Source organism: Triticum dicoccoides, chromosome 5B (genome assembly GCF_002162155.2).
Source record: "Triticum dicoccoides isolate Atlit2015 ecotype Zavitan chromosome 5B, WEW_v2.0, whole genome shotgun sequence".
NCBI classification, from domain to species: domain Eukaryota; kingdom Viridiplantae; phylum Streptophyta; class Magnoliopsida; order Poales; family Poaceae; genus Triticum; species Triticum dicoccoides.
Genome location: NC_041389.1, coordinates 587,956,050 through 587,981,513, shown reverse-complemented (window position 1 = coordinate 587,981,513; position 25,464 = coordinate 587,956,050). Strand labels below are relative to the sequence as shown.

The 25,464-nt window shown below is 46.8% G+C and overlaps 1 protein-coding gene across 1 annotated transcript; it reads left to right on the top strand.

The window, feature by feature from the left end:
• Nucleotides 1-8,537: 8,537 nt before the first annotated feature.
• On the top strand, nucleotides 8,538-12,658 carry LOC119311817 (beta-glucosidase BoGH3B-like). The gene is made up of 10 exons (XM_037587521.1): nucleotides 8,538-8,953; nucleotides 9,589-9,862; nucleotides 9,958-10,162; nucleotides 10,343-10,433; nucleotides 10,546-10,688; nucleotides 10,824-11,067; nucleotides 11,196-11,300; nucleotides 11,523-11,705; nucleotides 11,800-12,004; nucleotides 12,093-12,658. The coding sequence occupies exons 2-10, from the start codon at nucleotides 9,646-9,648 to the stop codon at nucleotides 12,572-12,574; spliced, it is 1,875 nt and encodes a 624-aa protein (XP_037443418.1). The 5' UTR covers nucleotides 8,538-8,953; nucleotides 9,589-9,645; the 3' UTR covers nucleotides 12,575-12,658.
• Nucleotides 12,659-25,464: the final 12,806 nt, after the last annotated feature.

Genomic DNA, 25,464 nt, shown 5'->3' with positions numbered 1-25,464 from the left:
TAGCCACATGGAGACCATGAAGTAGAGCTTCATACTCAGCTGCATTGTTAGTACAAGGAAACATCAAGCGAAGGACATAGAAAATTTGATCACCTCGAGGGGAAGTAAGGACAACTCCAGCTCCCGAGCCTTCCAACTGCCTTATCCATCGAAATGAATAGTCCAGTAGTATTATCCGGCTTCTCTTCTGGTGCTTGCAACTCGGTCCAGTCATTGATAAAGTCCACAAGAGCCTGAGACTTGATGGCTGTTCGAGGTACATATTTCAAACCATGTGGACCAAGCTCAATTGCCCACTTTGCAACCCGGTCAGTTGCTTCTCTGTTTTGGATGATATCGCCCAAGGGAGCATAACTAACCACTGTGATGGGGTGACCTTGAAAATATTGCTTGAGCTTTCGACTGGCCATAAAAACCCCATACACCAACTTCTGCCAATGCGGATAGCGTTGCTTTGATTCGATCAGAACTTCACTGATGTAGTATACCGGTCGTTGAACCGGATATTCCTTCCCAGCCTCTTTACGCTCTACCACAATTGCCACACTGACCGCTCGGGCATTAGCAGCCACATATAATAGTAAAGGCTCATGATCAACTGGGGCTGCAAGAACTGGCGGTTCAACCAACTGCCGTTTTAACTCCTCAAAGGCCGCATTGGCCGCATCACTCCAGACGAAATCATCCGTCTTCTTCAGCATCTGATACAAGGGAATGGCCTTCTCACCCAGACGACTGATAAACCGGCTGAGGGCTGCAATCCGGCCTGCGAGATGCTGAGCATCATTGATACATGTCGGTTTAGCCAAGGATGTGATTGCCTTGATCTTTTTCGGATTAGCCTCAATGCCCCCGTTAGACACAAGAAAACCGAGCAGCTTGCCTGCCGGAACACCAAAGACACACTTATCCGGGTTAAGCATCATCTTGTAAACCCGGAGGTTGTTAAACGTCTCCTTGAAATCAGCTATCAATGTCTCCTTTTCCCTGGATTTCACCACAATGTCATCCACATAGGCATGAACATTACGCCCAATCTGCGTGTGAAGACAATTTTGCACACAACGCTGATAAGTTGCCTGAGCACTCTTGAGCCCGAAGGGCATAGAAACATAGCAGAAGGCTCCAAAGGGAGTGATGAAAGTTGTCTTCTCCTGGTCCTTAACTGCCATTTTAATCTGATGGTACCCTGAATAAGCATCCAAAAAACTCAGGCGCTCACAACCCGCCGTCGCATCAATGAACTGATCAATACGCGGGAGAGCAAAAGGATCGGCCGGGCAAGCCTTATTTAAGTCCGTGTAGTCCACACACATACGCCAAGTCCCGTTTTTCTTAAGAACCAGCACCGGATTAGCCAACCATTCAGGATGAAACACTTCAACGATAAACCCAGCAGCCAACAGCCGGGCTACCTCCTCCCCAATTGCCTTGCGTCTCTCTTCATTAAAGCGACGAAGAAATTGCTTGACCGGTTTAAACTTCGGATCAATATTAAGAGTGTGCTCAGCGAGTTCCCTCGGTACACCTGGCATGTCAGAAGGCTTCCATGCAAAGATGTCCTGGTTCTCACGGATGAACTCGATGAGCGCGCTTTCCTATTTTGGATCCAGATTGGTGCTGATGCTAAACTGCTTGGACGAATCGCCAGGTACAAAGTCAAAAAGCTTTATCTCGTCAGCCGGTTTGAAATGTAGGGTTGGGTCATGCTCAGTGGTGGGCTTCTTCAGAGGGGTCATATCTGCCGGATCAACATTCTCCTTGTAAAACTTTAACTCCTCTATAGCACAAACCGACTCAGCGTAAGCCGCATCACTCTCTTCGCAATCCAAAGTGATTTTCCGACTTCCATGAACCGTGATGGTTCCTTTGTAACCTGGCATCTTGAGCTGCAAGTAAATATAACAAGGCCTCACCATGAATTTTGCATAAGCCGGTCGCCCAAACAGTGCGTGATACGGGCTCTGGATTCTCACCACCTCAAAAGTCAATGTCTCAGACCGGGAATCATGTTCATCCCCAAACACAACTTCCAAGGCAATCTTGCCCACTGGATATGCCGACTTTCCTGGCACCACACCATGGAAAACAGTATTGGACGGTTTAAGATTCTTACCTGTCAACCCATTCGGCGGAATGTCTCATAATACAGAATATTAATACTGCTTCCTCCATCCATGAGTACTTTGGTGAACTTGTAACCTCCCACCTGAGGTGCCACCACCAGAGCTAGCTGACCCGGATTGTCAACCCGGGGCGGATGATCATCCCTACTCCACACAATAGGCTGTTTCGACCACCGCAGATAGCGTGGAACTGCCGGTTCAACCGCATTGACTGCCCTCTTATGCAGCTTCAGATCACGCTTGCACAGACTAGTGGTGAATACATGATATTGTCCACCATTCAGCTGCTCCGGGTGACTCTGGTAACCCGACTGCTGCTGATTCCCTTGACTACTCTGTTGGTTATTACCACCTTGGTTGTTCTGGTTACTATGATTATTCTGAAACCCAGAGCCTGAACCGCCGCCACCATGAAAACCTGGACCTGAACCGCCCGACGGGCCCTGATCATACCGGAAGAGATCAGAATTTTTGAACTCCTTCATAATGTTGCAATCCTTCCAGAGATGTGTTGCAGGGACCTCTTTGGTTCCATGCTTTGGACAGGGCTGATTCAACAAGCGCTCTAGATTCATCGTCCCACCGTGCTGGGGCGGTTTACCCTTACGACGCTGCACATTAGCATTAGCCATAAAATCTGAATCCGCTTTACGCTTACCATTATTCCCATGGCCTCCCTGGTTGTGCTGCTGTCCCTTCGCACCGCCATTCCTCTTTCCCTTCTCCTGTTTCTCATTATCAGAATCGAGATCCTTGGTATTATCAGAATTGACATATTTTACCAAGGCTGCCATGAGGCTTCCCAGGTTGTTGCAGTGGCGCTTGAGCCGTCCCAACTTCTCCTTCAGTGACTTAAACTGGCAATTACGTTCCAGCGTGATAATCGCTTGGCCAGCGTTAATTCGGTCGGACGAGTGCAAAACTTCTGAGACCCGACGCACCCAATGAGTTGTGGACTCGTTCTCACCCTGAACACAAGCATCCAGATCTACAATGGACATGGGCTGTTTGCACGTGTCCTTAAAATTGGCTATAAACTGGGCCTTCAACTGATCCCATGACTCGATGGAATTAGCTGGCAGATTTTTCAACCAAGTGCGGGTTGTTCCTTCCAACATCATCGTGAAGTACTTTGCACATGCTGCTTCATCCACATCCAGCATCTCCATTGCCATCTCATAAGTTTCGACCCACGCCTCAGGCGGCTGATCCGCCGTATAGTTAGGCACCTTGCGTGGTCCCTTGAAATCCTTGGGCAGACGCATGTTATGGAGAGCCGGAATAAGGCACGGTACTCCCCAGGAACTGAAAGCAAGCCCGGTGCCTCTGTCAACCGACACTGTTGGCTGAACCGGGGCGGGTTGATAACGATCAAAAGCGCCATCCCTTCGTGCCCTGCCATGGTCCACTACCTCCTGAGCATTGCAACGCCGCGCGCTGCTAGACACCTCCGGTTCATCCATCCGCCTGCTATAACTTGGGCTCGAACGAGGGGTTGAATGAATTCTATCCCGGCTATATGAATAAGCTTGTTGCTGCACTACGGCGGTTTGAAGAAGATCTCTCGCCCGCCGTGTCTCAACTGCCTCTATTGAATCCCCTTCCATTGGAATGGCTGCCAAGCGTGAGGCCGCAACAATCATGTTATCCAGGGGGCTCGAAAAGTGACCAGGTGGTGTATGCACATACTGTGGCGGGTTAACTGTCCGTCGGGGTAGCTCCGTTCCTCGTGGCTGATCCGGGGCGATCCTAGGCGCTTCGGCTCGGTTTGCGGCTGCCGGATTGCTCGGCCCAGCGCCTGGTGTCTGAAAGAGATTTAACCCTTCGTAAACCGGCGACAGGCGCGACCGATACTTCCTTCGTAACACATCCTCTGACGCAGTCCGATCTAGCATGAGCCGGTAATTCTGTGCTTGTATCTGCTGTGATTGAGCATTCAAAGCGGCCTGTTCCTCAGCCATCCTATTATCCTCAGCCACCAGGTCCTCCTTAGCATGCGTAATCTGGTCCTTCAGTCTCGCCACTTCCGCATTGTGCTGATCCTGCGTATCCGGGGTGACTGTCGCGGTTAACAAGGTCGCCCAAGCGTCCATTAAACCGGAGAGAACCTGCGCCGGCCGACGCGCTGAGGTACCTGCCGCGGCCACTGATCTGGTAGTCATTGTTGCGGTAGATGAAGACTGCAACACAGGCTGCATGCCGGCCATGTAAATAGCAACCCGGCTCGGCGCTTCAAGGAGGTCCGGAATACTGTTGCCATTGGAATATCCCTCGAGCATACCGCCATGAATCTGGTACAAGGACTCGGTTTCGCCAGTGGATGACTCGTCGTCGGAATATACCGCCGTCTCGCCCTCAGACACCGGTTCAGATCTGATCCCATGGACACATCCTACGAATGCACGCTTCACGACGGGCTTAACCCGGGCTAGACTCGCACGCTGAGCCGTCTCGATGAGGTCGGTGCAGATGTCTGGCTCAGGGCCTGGTTCGCCGGTCTTGCCAATGAAGACATGAATTCCGCCGAAGGGGACCCGATACCCGTACTCGATTGAGCCGGCTTCGGGGCCCCATCCTTTGTCGTCGATGTAAAGCTTGCCGCGACAACTTTTGGTCATCCGGCCGATCACGTACCCCTTAAGTCCTTCAGAACAGCCCTTCAAGAAATCGACACCATCGTGCGATAGCCCCACGGTGGGCGCCAACTGTCGTGGAATTATCACGTCAGATGTCCTTGTGAAAGGACTTAGTCGTGGAGCCATCGCAACGGGTTAGCTTGAAGGGGTTAAACCGGACAAGGGACACGGGAGTTATACTAGTTCGGCCCCTTCGATGAAGGTAAAAGCCTACGTCTAGTTGTGATGGGATTGATTGAGTTTCGATGATCAGGGAGCGGAATATGATTGCTTGAGTCTCGAGTTGTTGTCTGTCGTCCCTGAACCGCCGCCGGGTCGCCCCTTTATATACAGGTTGACGCCTGGCCGGTTTACAAAGCCCCGAGGCCGACTCATACAAAGTGTCCGGCTCGGTCTCTCCTTTCCTAACTTATACTACAAGTTTACATAGTCATGGCGGTTTACCACTATGGGCCCTAATCCGCATTTGGGCTTCGGGCTTCTATGCTTCTTTTAGTAAAGCGCCATCTTCCGGATCTTCATGGGCTTCAACATAGTCAAGGGTGAACCGGACCCTCCTGGCCGGTTTATACTCAGTAGCTATATCCTCCACAGGATTGCTGAACGCAAACACCGTCATCTTGTTGAAACAGATCTGGCCTTACTGGCTCATTCGTCTCTCCCTTTACGGTATTGGGACGAAGCTTTTCTTGTTGCATGTTACCTGATTAATCGTATGCCTACACCTGTTCTCCAACAGAATACACCCTTGTACCGTCTCCTTAAGGTCAAACCCGATTACACCCTTCTTCACACCTTCGGGTGCGCTTGCTGGCCTAGCTTGCGCAAATACAACGCCCACAAGCTTGCTTTTCGGTCCACTATGTGTGTGTTCTTAGGCTATAGCCAGCTGCATAAGGGGTACAAATGTCTCGACCGTTCCACGGGTCGTATCTACATCTCCCGTGATGTTGTGTTTGATGAGTCTGTGTTTCCATATGCCACCCCTGGGGTCACCGTCGATATCTCTTCCTTGGCTGATGTTCTCTCGTTTCCTTCCCATGAGCCGGTTATGGGTGACCATATGCGTAAATACGACTTATCCTACCTGTCTACTGATCCGCCTGTTCCAGGCCATATTGCTACTGTGCAGGCAACCCAGGACGCCGCTCCCTCCTCCTCGACGATCGACGTGCATGGTGCATGCACGTCGCCTGGCTCGGCGGCTGCCTCGTCGCCCGGCCCATCATCAGCGATGTGCCCGCCCTCCGCGGGCCACTCAACTGGTCAGCCTGCCACGGACGCGCCGACTTCTCCGGCTGCGTCGCCTGGCCCATCATCACCGCCCGCGCCGGCTTCCCCTAGCCCATCGCCGGCTACTTCATCGCCTGCTATGACGCCATCCTCAGGGCCGGCGGCTGCTGGTCCCTCCTCGCCGTCCGACTAGCTCGCGTCGCCTCATGTTGAGGGCAGCCCTGTCGCCTCGACCGCGACGCCTCCAGCTTCTCCGGTTCACACCATGGTCACGCGTACTCACGATCATACTCGTCGTGCTCTTGTCCCAACTGATGGAACTGTCCGCTACGACCCTCGCCGTCGTGCCTTTCACGCTATGCCTGTCTCTCACCGCGATGCCCTTCATGAGCATGCTTGGCGCACAGCAATGATGGATGAGCTCGACGCCCTTTCTCGCAACCGGACTTGGGTTCTTGTGCCTCGTCCGCGTGGTGTTAATGTCGTTGGGAGCAAGTGGATCTTCAAGACTAAGCACCGTTCGGATGGCTCCATTGACAAGTACAAAGCTCGTTTGGTCGCACGTGGTTTCACACAGCAGCTTGGCATTGACTATGGTGATACGTTCAGTCCGGTTGTCAAGCCGGCCACCGTTCGACTGGTTCTTGCTCTTGCTGTATCTCGCGGCTGGATCCTCTGACAGATTGATGTCAGTAACGCGTTCCTTCATGGTTACTTGTCTGAGGATGTCTACATGCAGCAGCCACCAGGTTTTGAGGATGCTCGGTATCCCTCTCATGTGTGCAAGTTGTAGCGGGCTCTCTATGGACTTAAACAGTCCCCTCGCGCTTGGTATGCTTGGCTCAGTTCTCATCTTCTCCAGTTGGGTTTTGTTCCCTCCCGAGCCGACGCCTCCCTGTTTTTCTTCTGCCACCGGGATGTTCAGATCTATATGCTTGTCTACGTGGATGATATCGTTATTGCTGGCTCTTCCCCACGTGTGGTTGACGGTCTTGTTCATTCACTTGCGGCCACTTTTCCTATCAAGGATCTTGGGCCGTTGGAGTACTTTCTTGGCTTGGAAGCGTCGTACAATTCAGGGGGGATGACCTTGACAAAACGGAAGTATGCCATGGATCTTTTACATCGTGTGAACATGGAGAATTGTAAGCCCACTTCCACACCGTTGTCTACCTCCGACCAGCTTGCACGAGTGTCTGGACAGCCTCTTGGTGCCGATGATTCTTTCCGGTATCGCAGTGTTGTTGGTGGATTGCAGTATTTGACTCTCACTCGCCCAGATATTTTATTTGCAGTGAACAAGGTATGCCAGTTTCTCTCCCAGCCCACTGATGTTCATTGGGAAGCTGTTAAGCGCATCCTGCGCTATGTAAGGGGAACATTGCAAACCGGGCTGAAGTTTCGAAAGGCTGTCTCCACCAGCATTAGTATTTTCACTAACGCAGACTGGGCTGGGTGTCCTGATGATCGACGATCCACTGGAGGCTTTGCCATCTTTGTTGGCCCGAATCTCATCTCTTGGAGCTCTAAGAAGCAACCAACGGTGTCGAGATCGAGTACGGAGGCCGAGTACAAAGCGTTGACGAATGGAGCTGCTGAGGCCATCTGGGTAGAATCACTACTCAAGGAGCTTGGTGTTTCTCAACAGCGTGTTCCTGTTCTGTGGTGTGATAATTTAGGAGCCACATATCTGACTGCCAACCCAGTTTTTCATGCATGCACCAAGCACATCGAGATCGATTTCTACTTTGTGCGTGAGCGTGTTGTTTCTGGAGCTCTTGAGGTCAGGTTCATTTCTTCTAATGATCAGCTGGCTGATGTATTTACCAAACCAGCCACTCGACAGATGCTAGACCGGTTTAGTAGCAATCTGAACCTTGTACAGAGTAGAAGTTCAGATTGAGGGGGTATGTAAAATAGGTCTAGCGGTGGTCGTGTACACGTATTATGTACGTTTGTAATTTGTATGTGCTGATCATTATATATAAAAAGACGTGGAGAGGCTTTGCCCCACGGGAAACCCTAAACCTATTCTCAAACTATGCATGGGTCCCAGAGCATGGACAGGTTTGGCCACATGTACATTGTGATGTACACGTAGCTAACATGTGGTACAGTATGCGGGGATTCCCGAAGCCCCAAGGATGATTGTTGTACATGTTGGATGTTTCAGCTCAACCACATGGGCACTGTTCCTTAGAGCCAACACAACCCCTTGGAAACTGTGCCTCAAGATTTGTCAAGATTTGCGGCATTTGTTCCCACTGCGGATATATGAATATGATGGTCGTAATATTGGAAGAGTACACGTGGATAGTTTTAACAAATATGTAATGCCAATCTCTGTGTCTATCCTTTTGAATCTGGAATACTCCCACCTTTTTTCTGGTAAATTTGTCTAGCTTGTGGTCGTGCCAGGGATAGATTTATTTCTGGAGGCTAATCATACACCGGTTTTCTGTCGCCAGCCGTCTCTTCAGTCTTCACCATCTCTGACACTCCACGCCATCTCCCAGTCCAAGCTCACATGGAGGGTGAGCCGAGAGGGTAGAAACAACAGTCCAACCATGGACGAAACAACCAGCTGGCGTGCTGAAACTCAGACCTAGTGCAGAGAAGTAAATGTGGTACTATAGGATAGGAGGATGACAGGTGGGTCCACCAGAAGAGGGAGGATAGATGGGGGAGAGGGTGTCACGGGTGTGAGACCGAGGAGAGGGAAGAGATGAGGTGGACGACGGCGAGAACTGGCTGCGGAAGCTACTCGCTGGAGCTGGAGTGGCTCTCCATGGAAAATGCTCTCGCCGTTTGGGAAGAGGAAGAAGAGACCTCCTCCTTGCCCCTTTGCAGCGCTGTTAGGGTATAAATACCATTGCCCTGCCGCGCGAAGCTCTGACTCCCTCGCCTCTCGCCACTGCTGCTGGCCCCTCCCTCCTTCCGGGGAAGCAGTTTTGCAAGGTATACTGCTGTTCAGATTTACTGTACTATCCTAGCTGCCGCTGTTGTTGAATTTCCAGATTGTCAGAAACTGTAACCCCTATCGTGCTCTGTTTATGCTGCATTTTCTGTTTCTGTTATCCACCCATGTGTTCTGCCGTGGCTGATTCCGGCGAATCAGGCCCAGGCTGCTTGCTGTTCTGCCTGTAAATCATGCTGGTTTCCAGCAACATTATTATGTGTTTTGGACAATGAAATTGGGGAAACCCTTACCTGGATTCAGGGGTTTCCTTCTTCTTTGAACCGTGCAAAACCAGCTACAGATATCGTGCACAGGAGAACAACCAGCAGATATGCACATGGCCTGCCCAGCTACTATCATTTTTTAACTGCCAGTCCTTGTCCAAACCCGTTCTTGAACAACATTACCTGGTTTTAAGTAATATATATGCACCCTTGTACTTGGCTGCAGGAGTGTCTACTTTACTTGTTTATGATATGATGGCTGCAGGAGTATCTACTTTGACTGGTCCAATGCCTGGTTTCTTCATACAACAGTCTCAGATTATTAGAATATAACGCATGATTGATCTTCCACTGTTGGTATAAACATGAGTGTTCACTACTTCACTCACATTGTTGGCACCATTGCTTAGGTGTCTATATAGAAGCCTGTGGTGATCGATACCACAGACACACGGTGAACAGACAAGATGGGGAGTTCGCGCAAGATCACCTCTCTTCTCCTCATGTTCTGCCTGGCGGTGCTGGTGAGAGCGGAGTATGCCAAGTACAAGGATCCGAAGCAGCCTCTCGCCGTTCGCATCAACGATCTTCTTGGCCGTATGACTCTGGCCGAAAAGATCGGCCAGATGACTCAGATTGAGAGGGTGAACGCCACGGCAGAGGCCATGTCCAAATACTTCATAGGTGCCTCATGTTTTATTTCATTCTAAACAACTCACTGCGCATGGTGAAGGGCTTCAGAGTTTGTAGTGTAACCATTGTGTGGTATGATGATGCAGGCAGCGTACTGAGTGGTGGGGGCAGCGTGCCTGCTCCTCAAGCATCTGCTCAGGCTTGGGCTTCGATGGTGAATGAGATGCAAAGGGGTTCTCTTTCTACCCGCCTTGGCATTCCGATGATCTATGGTATTGATGCTGTCCATGGCAACAATAATGCCTACAGAGCTACTATCTTTCCCCACAATATTGGGCTTGGAGCTACCAGGTAGAAACTGTTTCTGCTTTTCATATGATAATTCAACTTCATTTATTCATATATTACATTGGATGGACAAGCTGTGAGTTTGTCGAAGAAAAAACACCAACTTTGATGCATACAATGCTTTTGATGTGTATAATGGTAGTAGCATATATATCTTTACTTATGTGTATTTTTGCCTTTCAGGGACCCTATGCTGGTGAAGAGGATAGGAGAAGCAACTGCTCTTGAAGTTAGAGCAACCGGAATCTCTTACGCCTTTGCTCCGTGCATTGCGGTAATAGATAGCACAGCTTGCTTTTTGAATGCTTTGGTCTGGCTTGGGATCGCAAATGTCTTCTAGTTATCCTTAGGAACACATTTATTTAGTTGACATGATGTTTGCTCAGGTTTGTAGAGACCCAAGATGGGGACGGTGCTACGAAAGCTATAGCGAAGACCCAAAGGTTGTCCAGTCAATGACCACGCTCATCTCTGGCTTGCAAGGCGATGCGCCATCAGATTACACAGGAAGGCCATATGTTGGTGGAAGGTAATACTCCTACTGCATCAGACAGTTGTAGTAACTGAATTTTCTTCAGTGTGTCTTATATACTCATGAGTAAGAATGAAAGTACTGTTTTATTGATGGAACTAACTTTGATATCACTCTAATACTACCATGTAGTAAGAAGGTCGCGGCATGCGCTAAACACTATGTCGGTGATGGTGGAACATACATGGGAATCAACGCAAACAACACAATCATCGATACGCATGGGCTGATGAGCATCCATATGCCTGCCTATTATAATTCCATCATCAGAGGTGTCTCCACAGTTATGGTCTCCTACTCTAGTTGGAACGGGGAGAAAATGCACGCTAACCATTTCCTTATCACTGATTTTCTCAAGAACAAGCTCAAATTTAGGGTCAGTTGCAAGTATATTATTTTCCTTATCACAAAGACAGAAGATTGGTCTCTTTATTTGTTTTTGCAAGTATATTATTTAATAACAGATACTAATGTCATTAATTTACTTGGCTCTTGAGCAAACAGGGTTTTGTGATTACAGACTATGAAGGCATCGATCAGATCACCTCTCCGCCAGGCGTAAACTATTCTTATTCAGTTGAGGCTGGAATTGGTGCCGGTATTGACATGGTATGGTCTGTGAACTTTGTGCTCTTAATTTACATGTTAAAAATTGTGGAACGCATCATTCACATTTCACTCCATTTTTCTGTTGGGCTCACAATAGAGGGGTGGTCCTCTTCTACTAGTGATTATGATACATCCTTGGTGATTTTTATCTCTGTATACAACTGATGAAAATGCAGTGTTGCCTTCCCTTTCTGAACATGGTCTGAAACACACTATATGCAGGTCATGGTCCCTTTTGCCTACACAGAATTCATCGATGATCTGACGTACCAAGTTAAGAACAATATTATCCTCATGAGCAGAATCGACGATGCTGTCTACAGGATTCTTAGGGTCAAGTTCACTATGGGTCTTTTTGAGAACCCTTTCGCCGATCCAAGCCTCGCCGGTGAAATTGGCAGCCATGTCAGTTCTGAACAACTCAATTCATTTCTCTCACACTTAACACATCTTGTTTCTAGTATAGAGTATTTACCGATGTATCCTCTTCTGCCTGTAGGAACACCGCGAAGTTGCCCGTGAAGCTGTCAGGAAATCCCTGGTGTTGCTGAAGAACGGAAAATCTGCCTCCACTCCGTTGCTGCCTCTCCCGAAGAAGGCCCGTAAGATCCTCGTCGCCGGGAGCCACGCCGACAACCTGGGCAACCAGTGTGGAGGGTGGACTATCACATGGCAAGGAGAGCCTGGCAATAACAACACTGCAGGTAAATGTTCATCTCTCGTTGATACTTTGACTGTTTTCACAGCAGTGTTGTCTATTGTTCGAACAGAATTTCATCGAATGGAATGCAGGCACGACGATCCTCTCGGCGATCAAGTCGACGGTCGACCCCGGCACGCAGGTGGTCTACGCCGAGAACCCGGACAGAAGCGCCGTGGATGCCGGCGAGTACGACTACGCCATCGTGGTGGTCGGTGAGCCGCCGTATGCCGAGACAGCGGGCGACAACCTGAACCTGACGATCCCGGAGCCCGGCCCGGCCGTGATCCAGACCGTCTGCGAGAGCGTCAAGTGCGTGGTGGTGCTCATCTCAGGCAGGCCGCTGGTGGTGGAGCCGTACATCGGCGCCATGGACGCGTTCGTGGCCGCGTGGCTGCCCGGCTCGGAGGGTCAGGGCGTTGCCGACGTGCTCTTCGGCGACTACGGGTTCACCGGGAAGCTGCCGCGGACGTGGTTCAGGTCGGTGGACCAGCTGCCGATGAACGTCGGCGACGAGCATTACGACCCGCTGTTTCCCTTCGGGTTCGGGCTCACCACGGAGGCGAGGAAATGAGTCGGGTGCGATGAGTGCTGTAAGACATGAGATGCTACAGATGCTTATGTCATTGTGCACAAAATAACGAGATGGTAAATCATGCGTCGGGGATGTTCCTCTCGCAGCCTTCAATAATAATCTCAATCCTTGTACTCCCTTCATAAACAAATATAAAAATGTTTAGATCACTACTTTAATGATCTAAATGCTCTTATATTTTTTTACGGAGGGAATACCATGATATATGAATAAAGATGATAATGACCCCTCGAATCAGCACGTAGGTGTGGATGTGGCGAAGACACGAGTCCGATGAAGAGGGGATGAATGATACATCACATGGAAGAGTGGTTTATCTACCGTCAATCCACTGTTCGTGGTCGTTTTGAGACTCATGCTACTTTTTTGGTTGTTAAAATTTACCTCGTTTAAAAAACTTGTTTAAACTTGTATCATCATGGTTCAATATGTACCAACAAAAAAGGGACGCACTTGTTTTGAATCTGGTTTGCAAATACATGATGATACACGATAAAAACTAAAATACATTTTAGAGCGAAGAAAACCCCAATGTAACACTTTGAAACAAGACAAATTCTAATACCATAGAAATACTATTGAAATAGTAGCACCAATATTTAAAAACCCTCCAACGATAGATCCATGCACGAAATATCCCGTGTATGGTAGAATTGTTTTTCTTCTCCACATAGTTCTTTACTGGAGATTGTTTTGCAATAACGATGGGTGCATAGCATGTGCGGTGAAGGAAAAAATGTCGCTTATTCTTTTAGAAATACCTTTAATTTTATTTAGACTCACAACCATTACAGTACACTGACTTGGATTCATGGCCCAAGAAATTATAAAATAAAAAGTAACTCCTGCAACTAAGACTTACAATGAAATCTCTTAGAGACATCTGCTCTGTAGTAATAGTCTTTGTAAGATAAAATATTGCCAAGACTATAGTAAAGAGATTGCAATTAAATTGTAGCGGTGATACTACAACTCATTCACCTGTGCAAACTTGATTACCGATAAAGATTTTTGAAAGCCCCTTGAGTTGCTCATTCAAAAGATATGGGAAGCCATGGGTGGCGAGCGTACAAGGGTCGGGGATGACTCCCTAGAAGTTCAGGCTAGTGTTCATCATAATGTCGAGGAAAAGTTCCAACTCCACAAAGAATCAACCCAACAAAAGTAATATGGCACATAAACACCACGATCCGAATAATCGGTTCTACAAGGACACAGAATCTGGCTTCATGGCACCACCTCAAAAAAAGAGTGATTTTCTTTGTAAAACACTACGAGGAATTTTTGATTTTTTTTCAAAAAACTCACTAATATTTTTAAATATTCACGTTCACTTTTTGAATTAATGAACTTTTGTTGCAAATTACAAATATTTATAATTCATATTTTATTTTTTTGCGAAATTATTTTAAACACATGAATATTCTTTAAATTGGTGAACATTCTTTTAATCTGGGAACTATTTCTAAATTTGCAATAAAAGTTAAAAATTAAAACGAAGAAACCAAAAAAAGAGGCTCCCGTGCTCCGCACTGGGCTGGCCCGCATCATGCAGGGGTTCGCGCTTTGAGGCCTCCGACTGCGAGAGCTCGTAATTAGGCGAGCTCCTCTTCGGGGAAAATCCTATATGCGGCTCGTTGCGTCAAACTGCCGGCGCTTCGCACAGGCGAGCGACCGAGCAGCGACGCAACGGGCCGGCCCGTTGAACCGTTCCGGCGCTCCCGGTTTTGGGAACCTTCTAGAGGTTTCCAGCTGATTTTTTCCGGTTTTGGGAACCTTCTAGAAGGTTCCTGAACCGGTTTTTTTTCCTTTTCTATTTCTGTTTCGTTTTTTTTTCAAGTTTATGTTTTCTTTTTCAAAAAAATGTTCACATTTTTTTGGAAAATGTTCGCGCTTTTACAAAAATGTTCAGAATTTGAAAACAATTCGTGTTTTCAAATTTTTTTCACAAATTCAAAAACGGTATGCATTTCTCAAAAATTGTTCAAAAAATGTTCGCGCTTCCAAATTTGTTTGGTATTTTCAAATTTGTTCTCTGTTCGAAAATTTGTTCTAATTATTCAAAAAATGTCCATGCTTTAACACATTGTTCATGCTTCCAAATTTGTTCTCTGTTTCAAAATTTGTTCTCAAGATTCAAAAAATGTTCATGCTTTAAGAAATTGTCCAAATTTATTCTTTGTTTCAAAATTTGTTCCCAAGATTCAAAAAATGTTCGTACTTTTAGAAAATATTTATGTTAAAATTTATTCTCAATATCAAAATTTTGTTCTCTAAATTCAAAAAATGTTCGGAATTTAGAAAATGTTCCTGTTTTTTTCAAGATTTGTTCACCAGTTCAAAAAATGTTTATGTTTTTAAATATTTATGTTCAAAAAATGTCCGTGCTTTAATACATTGTTCATGCTTCCAAATTTGTTCTCTGTTTTAAAATTTGTTCTCAAGATTCAAAAAATGTTCATGCTTTAAGAAATTTTCTAAATTTGTTCTTCATTTCAAAATTTGTTCTCAAGATTCAAAAAATGTTCGTACTTTTAGAAAAAATTTATGTTCAAATTTTGTTCTCAATTTCAAAATTTTGTTCTCTAAATTCAAAAAATGTTCGGAATTTAGAAAATGTTCCTGTTTTTTCAAGATTTGTTCACCAGTTCAAAAAATGTTTATGTTTTTTTACCGATTTTAAAAAATGTTCATATTTTTTAAAAAAATTGGGAGTTTCCATAAATTTTTCCATTTAAAGTATTTTTCGCAAATTCCAAAAATGTTCATGTTTCAATTTTTGTTCGGAAGTTTCAAAAAATGTACGCAAGTTTTAAAAACTACTCATGTGTTCATGTTTTGTTTGGGAGTTTCAAAAGATGTTCCCAGTTTTACAAAATGTTCGAGTATCCAAAAATTATTTTCAAATTTGAAAAATGTTCGGGTCTTCAAAGAAAACTTCCACGCTTTCTATTTTCGGGAGATTTCACAAAAATGTTCCCATTTTGAAAAAATGTTTTTTGTTTTTGGAATATTTGTTTTTTTTCAATTTTTTATTCACAATCTCTAAAAGTGTTCGCTGTTTCATACAACTTTCACGTTTTTTTCTCAAATATAACGTTTTGTGTACAGAATTTCTCAAATATAACCCTCTGTATACTGTATACGGTAAGCATCTCTGAAACTCTGAAACCCTCTGTAAACCCTTCTCTGAAAGTCATTAATCTCACGATTTAGATGGTGCGCACTTGTATTTCCTTTTAGATAGTTGATATTACTGCTAGTGTTTGTTCTAGGGCTTATCTTCTGCTAGCAATTTTTGCCTGTTAACCTAGTCATTAATATCGTTCTGTTCGTGTGCAGAAACAATCGACTATGCATCAAATTTCAGTCTTTGCATGAATTTCGATGGTTATTTCCTTGGAATTGGTAAAAATCGTGCATATGTGAACGGAAAAAGCATATGGTATGATTATGTTGAGGGGGATGCACTGACTGTGGATAAGTTGGAAGATTTAGTAGAACAACTGGGATATGAAGTTCAGGGAAGACTACATTCAGTTTTTCTCAATTCAGTTTTTCTCTTACTTTCAACTTTCAGTTCAGTACTCTTTTGAACCATTTGTGTGTTATGAAGCTCTGTTCATGTTCAGTTTTTCTCAACTCTGTTCATTTGTGTGTTATGAAGCTCTGTTCATTTTCATGTTCAGTTTTAGCCAGTGTTCAAATGTTACAGGAAGCTCTGAATTTTTTGAATGTTAGTTCGGAACGTTCTTATTTAATTCACTGTTCAACTGAATAAATGGTGCTCATTGTTCATTTCTGTACTGGAAATGTGTGAATGCTGCTATTAAGTTCAGTTTTTATCAGTGATGAACTGTCAAATCTAGACTGTAAATGATCGGAATTATGTGGTGCAAATGGTGCTATGGTCGCTCGCGAAAACTGCGCTTCTCAAAGATTCCCTCTCATTACAAAAACTGCGCTGTGGTCGCTCGCTTCTTTATGAAATGGACGACGTGTCCTGTACAGGTGGCGAGTCAAAACCGTTTCTTGGTCAAATACATCCACGTGTGGAAAATACGAGCCGAAACGGTACGAGTTACCGTACGCTGACCCGGTTCAGCGAGTCCAGTGACCGTAACATTATGTTTCGTGAATACAGTGACCAAACTGAACCCTAGAGGCAAGTTCAGTTACCGTAGATGTAATTTTCTCCCCTTGAGACAGCGATATGAATTCTGGGGAGAAGCCGAGCCATCCCGAATGGGCAGGGGGAAATATGCAAAACTGCGCGATGGTCAAACCGTTTTTGGGTCAAATACGTCGACGTGTGCAAAATACGAGCCGAAACGGTACGAGTTACCGTACGCTGACCCGATTCAGCGAGTCCAGTGACCGTAACATCATGGTTCGTGAATACAGTGACCAAACTGAACCCTAGAGACAAGTTCAGTTACCGTAGATGTAATTTTCTCCGGATGGAGGTGACGAATTTATAGCACGAGAGCGATCAAGTCGACGGACTGGTTCCACTCTAGTACGCAGCGAGCACTGTGCATTTTTTTTAACACAGTATAAACGCAAGTGCTCATATAAACGCGCATACATTCATCATTATGAACGCACACACTCACACCATATCCTTATGAGCACCTCCATGAGACTGAGTCGGCATCTCACACTGAAAGCGTATCGTCGGAAATTCTGAAATAAATCCAGAATAAATACGAGCAGCAGGACTTGAACCCTGGTGGGATGGGGATACCACTGTCCACCTAACCATCCCAACCACAACGCATCTAGCCCATTGTAAGTTGTAACTTTTTTTCAGACAACGTCGTAAGTTGTAACTGACCGAAGAGAGAAAGGGTCCCGCACCGTTTAGAGCAACTCCAAAGGGCCGACCCAAACAGACGGTGAATATGTCCGCTTTTTGTCCGTTTGGGTCGGTCCGGCGGACACCAACATCGGCTTCCACGTTTGGGTCAGCGCATGCGCCCAATGCTGGCCTGGCCCATTTGAACGACGCGCGAAAAAAAAGAATGCAAACATTTTGAAAATAAAAAATACATTAATTAAACATTAAAAGCCGGCCATGAAGGTCGGCGATAGTCCACACGTCCACATACACATTAAATTAACATAAAAAAACTAACTATGATGCGGCGCGCGCTGTCCTAGGCGTCCTCGTCGACATCGTCGGGGCCGGTGAGGTCGATGAGCGTCGGCGCAGGGCCGGCCCAGGGGAACGTCATGGTCCAGACAATGTTGATGTCGGGCGCTGCTGCTTGGGCCTGGCGTGCCTCCTCCTCGGCCTCTAGCTGCTCCATCTCGGCGTCGCGCTCGAGCATCTCGAGGTATTCGCCGTGGCGGCGCTCGTCGACCAGGCATTCCTGGCACCACTGTTCGAGGTACACCGCCTCCTGCACCAGCGTCGCGTCCATCCAGACCGGCGGCATGCTGACCCACTTGCGCACTACTCCCGTCCAGGAGTAGCGCTCGACGGGGGCCGGCTCCGGCTCGGCCTTGACCGGGGACGGCGTGGCCACTGGCGGCACGATGCAGTCACCCGTCGCGGAGAGGGCCATGGCCTCCGCCATGGCAGCCTGGTGTTGGGAAACGTAGTAATTACAAAAAAATCGTACGCACACGCAAGATCATGGTGATGCATAGTAACAAGAGGGGAGAGTGTCGTCCACGTATCCTTGTAGACTGTAAGCGGAAGCGTTATGACAACACGGTTGATGTAGTCGCACGTCTTCACGATCGACCGATCCTAGTACCGAACGTACGACACCTCCGCGATCTGCACACATTCAACTCAGTGACGTCCCATGAACTGACGATCCAGCAGAGCTTCGAGGGAGAGTTCCGTCAGCACGAGCACGTGATGACGGTGTTGATGAAGCTACCGACGGAGGGCTTCGCCTAAGCACCGCTACGATATGACCGAGGTGGATTATGGTGGAGGGGGGCACCGCACACGGCTAAAAGATCAACGATCAACTTGTGTGTCTTGGGGTGTCCCCCTGCCCCCGTATATAAAGGAGCTAGGGGGAGGCGGCCGGCCAGGAGGAGGGCGCTCCAAGGGGGGAGTCCTACTCCCATCGGGAGTAGGACTCCTCCTTTCCTAGTAGGAGTAGGAGAAGGGGAAAGGAGGAGAGAGGGGGGAAGGAAAGGGGGTGCCGCCCCCCTCCTTGTCCAATTCGGACTAGAGGTGAAGGGGGCGCGCGGGCCTGCCTTGGCCGCCCCTCCTCTTCTCCACTAGGGCCCAATAGGCCCATTACACTCCCGGGGGGTTCCGGTAACTCCCCGGTACTCCGGTATATGCCCGAACTTGTCCGGAACACTTCCGAAGTCCAAACATAGTCATCCAATATATCGATCTTTATGTCTCGACCATTTCGAGACTCCTCATCATGTCCGTGATCATATCCGGGACTCTGAACTACCTTCGGTACAGCAAAACACTTAGACTCATAATACTGATCGTCACCGAACGTTAAGCGTGCGGACCCTTCGAGTTCGAGAACTATGTAGACATGACCGAGACTCATTTCCGGTCAATAACCAATAGCGGAACCTGGATGCTCGTATTGGCTCCTACATATTCTACAAAGATCTTTATTGGTCAAACCGCATAACAACATACGTTGTTCCCTTTGTCATCGGTATGTTACTTGCCCGAGATTCGATCGTCGGTATCTCAATACCTAGTTCAATCTCATTACCGGCAAGTCTCTTTACTCGTTCCGTAATGCATCATCCCGCAACTAACTCATTAGTCACATTGCTTGCAAGGCATATAGTGATGTGCATTACCGAGAGGGCCCAGAGATACCTTTGCGACAATCGGAGTGACAAATCCTAATCTCGACCGATGCCAACTCAACAAACACCATCGGAGACACCTGTAGAGCACCTTTATAATCACCCAGTTACGTTCTGACGTTTGGTAGCACACAGTGTTCCTCCGGTATTCAGGAGTTGCATAATCTCATAGTCATAGGAACATGTATAAGTCATGAAGAAAGCAATAGCAATATACTAAACGATCAAGTGCTAAGCTAACGGAATGGGTCAAGTCAATCACATCATTCTCCTAATGATGTGATCCCGTTTATCAAATGACAACTCATGTCTATAGTTAGGAAACCTTAACCATCTTTGATTGACGAGCTAGTCAAGTAGAGGCATACTAGTGACATATTGTCTATGTATTCACACATGTATTATGTTTCCGGTTAATAGAATTCTAGCACGAATAATAAACATTTATCATGAAATAAGGAAATAAATAATAACCTTATTATTGCCTCTAGGGCATATTTCCTTCAGTCTCCCACTTGCACTAGAGTCAATAATCTAGATTACATTGTAATGATTCTAACACGCATGGAGTCTTGGTGCTGATCATGTTTTACTCATGAGAGAGGCTTAGTCAACGGGTCTGCAACATTCAGATCTGTATGTATTTTACTAATCTCTATGTCTCCCACCCGGACTTGGTAACGGATGGAATTGAAGCGTCTCTTGATGTGCTTGGTTCTCTTGTGAAATCTGGATTCCTTTGCCAACGCAATTGCACCAGTATTGTCACAAAAAAATTCATTGGACCCGATGCGCTAGGTATGACACCTAGATCGGATATGAACTCCTTCATCCAGACTCCTTCATTTGCTGCTTCCGAAGCAACTATGTATTTCGCTTCACACGTAGATCCCGCCATGACGCTTTGTTTAGAACAGCACCAACTGACAGCTCCACCATTCAATAAAAACACATATCCGGTTTGCGATTTAGAATCGTCCGGATCAGTGTCAAAGCTTGAATCGACGTAACCATTTACGATGAGCTCTTTGTCACCTCCATAAACAAGAAACATAACCTTAGTCCTTTTCAGGTATTTCAAGATGTTCTTGACCGCTGTCCAGTGATCCATTCCTGGATTACTTTGGTACCTCCCTGCTAAACTAATAGCAAGACACACATCAAGTCTGGTACATAGCATTGCATACATGATAGAGCCTATGGCTGAAGCATAGGGAACATTTTTCATTTTCTCTCTATCTTCTGCGGTGGTCGGGCATTGAGTCTAACTCAACTTGACACCTTGTAACATAGGCAAGAACCCTTTCTTTGCTTGATCCATTTTGAACTTTTTCAAAACTTTATCAAGGTATGTACTTTGTGAAAGTCCAATCAAGCGTCTTGATCTATCTCTATAGATCTTGATGCCCAATATATAAGCAGCTTCACCGAGGTCTTTCATTGAAAAACTCTTATTCAAGTATCCTTTTATGCTATCCAAAAATTCTATATCATTTCCAATCAACAATATGGCATCCACATATAATATTAGAAATGCTACAGAGCTCCCACTCACTTTCTTGTAAATACAGACTTCTCCAAAAGTCTGTATAAGAGAAAGAGAAAGCTCCCATGCCCACGCGGCGGCTGCGTTTGTGCGAAAGAGAAAGCAGTGCAACGTAGAGGCATGTATCTTCTATATATGGGCTGCACGGACTGGAGAGCAGTAAAAGCCCGTTAGGCCCAATTTCACACCTGACGCTCAAAAATGTCATTGGAGCAGCGACCCAACATGGTATATGGATCGTTCTTAGCGAACCAAGCGAGCAAGCGCGGGATCGAGAGAAATTGGATGGCTGAAAACACCTAGAACTAAAGATTCAACGGCTGCGAACACTAATGGCCTGAAATGGTTGGATTAGTGCTCAGTTTTAATATCTCTAAATCAAGAAGCACTTGTAGCTTGATGGCAGTGATTGAAGAATTCTGTCAATGACACTATAATCAGGAAGATTAACTCCCAGTTGAATCAAGTGATTATTATACCCAGACATTTTGAGTATATGTTCACTAACAGAACTATTCTCCTCCATCTTGCAGCTATAGAACTTATTGGAGACTTCATATCTCTCAATCCGGGCATTTACTTGAAATATTAACTTCAACTCCTGGAACATCTCATATGCTCCATGACGTTCAAAACGTCGTTAAAGTCCCGGTTCTAAGCCGTAAAGCATGACACACTGAACTATCGAGTAGTCATCAGCTTTGCTCTGCCAGACATTTTTAACGTCGTCAGTTGCATCTGCAGCAGGCCTGGCACCCAGCGGTGCTTTCAGGACGCAATTCTTCTGTGCAGCAATGAGGATAATCCTCAAGTTACGAACTCAGTCCGTGTAATTGCTACCATCATATTTCAACTTAGCTTTCTCAAGGAACGCATTAAAATTCAACGGAACAACAACACGGGCCATCTATCTACAACAACATAGACAAGCAAAATACTATCAGGTACTAAGTTTATGATAAATTTAAGTTCAATTAATCATATTACTTAAGAACTCCCACTTAGATAGACATCCCTCTAATCATCTAAGTGATCACGTGATCCAAATCAACTAAACCAAAACCGATCATCACGTGAGATGGAGTAGTTTTCAATGGTGAACATCATTATGTTGATCATATCTACTATATGATTCACGTTCGACCTTTCGGTCTCAGTGTTCCGAGGCCATATCTGCATATGCTAGGCTCGTCAAGTTTAACCCGAGTATTGCTGCGTGTGCAAAATTGGCTTGCACCCGTTGTAGGTGAATATTGAGCTTATCACATCCGATCATCACTTGGTGTCTCGGCACGACGAACTTTGGCAACGGTGCATACTCAGGGAGAACACTTATACCTTGAAATTTAGTGAGAGATCATCTTATAATGCTACCGTCAATCAAAGCAAAATAAGATGCATAAAAGATAAACATCACATGCAATCAAGATAAGTGATATGATATGGACATCATCATCTTGTGCCTTTGATCTCCATCTCCAAAGCACCGTCATGACCACCATTGTCACCGGTGCGACACCTTGATCTCCATTGTAGCATCGTTGTCATCTCGCCAACTATTGTTTCTACGACTATCTCTACCGCTTAGTGATAAAGTAAAAACAATTACAGCGCGATTGCATTGCATACAATAAAGCGACAACCATATGGCTCCTGCCAGTTGCCGATAACTTTGTTACAAAACATGATCATCTAATACAATAAAATTTAGCATCATGTCTTGGCTATATCACATCACAACATGCCCTGTAAAAACAAGTTAGACGTTCTCTACTTTGTTGTTGCAAGTTTTACGTGGCTGCTACGGGCTGAGCAAGAACCGTTCTTATCTATGCATCAAAACCACAACGATATTTCGTCAAATTAGTGTTGTTTTAACCTTCAACAAGGACCGGGCATAGCCACACTCGATTCAATTAAAGTTGGAGAAACTGACACCCGCTAGTCACCTATGTGCGAAGCACGTCGGTAGAACCAGTCTCGCGTAAGCGTACGCGTAATGTCGGTCCAGGCCGCTTCATCCAACAATACCGCTGAATCAAAGTATGACATGCTGGTAAGCAGTATGACTTGTATCGCCCACAACTCACTTGTGTTCTACTCGTGCATATAACATCTACGCATAAATGTGGCTCGGATGCTACTGTTGAGAAACGTAGTAATTTCAAAAAAAAAATCCTACGCACATGCAAGATCATGGTGATGCATAGCAACGAGAGGGGAGAGTGTCGTCCACGTACCCTCGTAGACCGTAAGCGGAAGCGTTATAACAACGCGGTTGATGTAGTTGTACATCTTCACGATCGACCGATCCTAGTACCAAACGTATGACACCTCCGCGATCTGCACACGTTCAGCTCGGTGACGTCCCACGAACTCACGATCCAGCAGAGCTTTGAGCAAGAGTTCCATCAGCACGATGGCGTGATGACAATGTTGATGAAGCTACCGACGCAGGGCTTCGCCTAAGCACTGCTACGATATGACCGAGGTGGATTATGGTGGAGGGGGGCACCGCACACGGCTAAAAGATCAACGATCAACTTGTGTGTCTTGGGGTGCCCCCTGCCCCCGTATATAAAGGAGCTAGGGGGGAGGCGGCCGACCAGGAGGAGGGTGTGCCAAGGGGGGAGTCCTACTCCCACCGGGAGTAGGACTCCTCTTTTCCTAGTAGGAGTAGGAGAAGGGGAAAGGAGGAGAGAGGGGGAAGGAAAGGGGGGCGCCGCCCCCTCCTTGTCCAATTCGGACAAGAGGGGAAGGGGGCGCGCGGCCCTGCCTTGGCCACCGCTCCTCTTCTCCACTAGGACACAATAGTATCATTACACTCCCGGGGGGTTCCGGTAACTCCCCGGTACTCCGGTATATGCCCGAACTTGCCCGGAACACTTCCGAAGTCCAAACATAGTCATCCAATATATCGATCTTTATGTCTCGACCATTTCGAGACTCCTCATCATGTCCGTGATCATATCCGGGACTCCGAACTACCTTTCGTACATCAAAACACATAAACTCATAATATCGATCGTCACCGAACGTTAAGCATGCGGACCCTACGGGTTCGAGAACTATGTAGACATGACCGAGACTCATTTCCGGTCAATAACCAATAGCAGAACCTGGATGCTCATATTGGCTCCTACATATTCTACAAAGATCTTTATCAGTCAAACCACATAACAACATACGTTGTTCCTTTTGTCATCGGTATGTTACTTGCCCGAGATTCGATCGTCGGTATCTCAATACGTAGTTCAATCTCGTTACCGACAAGTCTCTTTACTCGTTCCGTAATGCGTCATCCCGCAACTAACTCATTAGTCACATTGCTTGCAAGGCTTATAGTGATGTGCATTACCGAGAGGGCCCAGAGATACCTCTCCGACAATCAGAGTGACAAATCCTAATCTTGATCTATGCCAACTCAACAAACACCCTCGGAGACACCTGCAGAGCACCTTTATAATCACCCAGTTATGCTGTGACGTTTGGTAGCACACAAAGTGTTCCGCCGGTATTCGGGAGTTGCATAATCTCATAGTCATAGGAACATGTATAAGTCATGAAGAAAGCAATAGCAATATACTAAACGATCAAGTGCTAAGTTAACGGAATGGGTCAAGTCAATCACATCATTCTCCTAATGATGTGATCCCGTTTATCAAATGACAACTCATGTCTATGGTTAGGAAACCTTAACCATCTTTGATTAACGAGCTAGTCAAGTAGAGGCATACTAGTGACACTATATTGTCTTCACACATGTATTATGTTTCCGGTTAATACAATTCTAGCATGAATAATAAACATTTATCATGAAATAAGGAAATAAATAGTAACTTTATTATTGCCTCTAGGGCATATTTCCTTCACCTGGTACGCCACCTCCTCTTCCTTCTTCTCCGCCACCCTGCGCCGCTCGTCCTCCTCGCTCTCCCGGTAGACAGCCACAATGGCCGCCTGGTAGGCGGCCTCCACCTCCTGGTCCTCATCGCGGACGAGGACCGGGGGCGGCGGTAAGCTACAGTCGACTTCGCGGACTCCGCGTCGCCACGCGCCTCCTCGTGCTTGAAGGCGAACCGATGAGCCCAGTTAGGCGAGTTGAAGGTGTGGCATCGCTATGCTGCTCCGGTGTCAGCAGCGCCCGCCGATGCCGCACCTCCTCCGCGTGTGCCCTGGCCGATCGTGGCACAGCCGGCACCGGGATCCTCTCCGGATCCAAATGCCAGTCGTGCGGCAGGGTCACATCCGGGTAGGGGAGAGGGACGCGGTGCTGCCAGTGCCACTCCGCCTGGTGGACTTGCAATTCAGACGATGCCTCGGTCGGCTAGAACGCACTGGCGGAGGCGAGGGAGGCCAGGGAGAAGGGTGGCCGGGGCCTTTCCCTTGGCTTTGCCGGAGCCGGTGCCGGAGAAGATCCCCATTTGTGAGGCTAAAGGTGGCTAGGGTTGCCGCCAACGGGGGAGAAGAGCGGGTGGCGAGATGGGGACGAGGGCTTCTGGAAGCAGAT

Bases quoted from the DNA above. Each gene is read 5' to 3' on its own strand.
- LOC119311817 (XM_037587521.1), top strand. From the start codon at position 9,646: ATGGGGAGTTCGCGCAAGATCACCTCTCTTCTCCTCATGTTCTGCCTG. The intron at 10,689-10,823 runs GTAATACTCCTA...ACTACCATGTAG, and splicing joins AGGCCATATGTTGGTGGAAG to TAAGAAGGTCGCGGCATGCG. The intron at 12,005-12,092 runs GTAAATGTTCAT...AATGGAATGCAG, and splicing joins TGGCAATAACAACACTGCAG to GCACGACGATCCTCTCGGCG.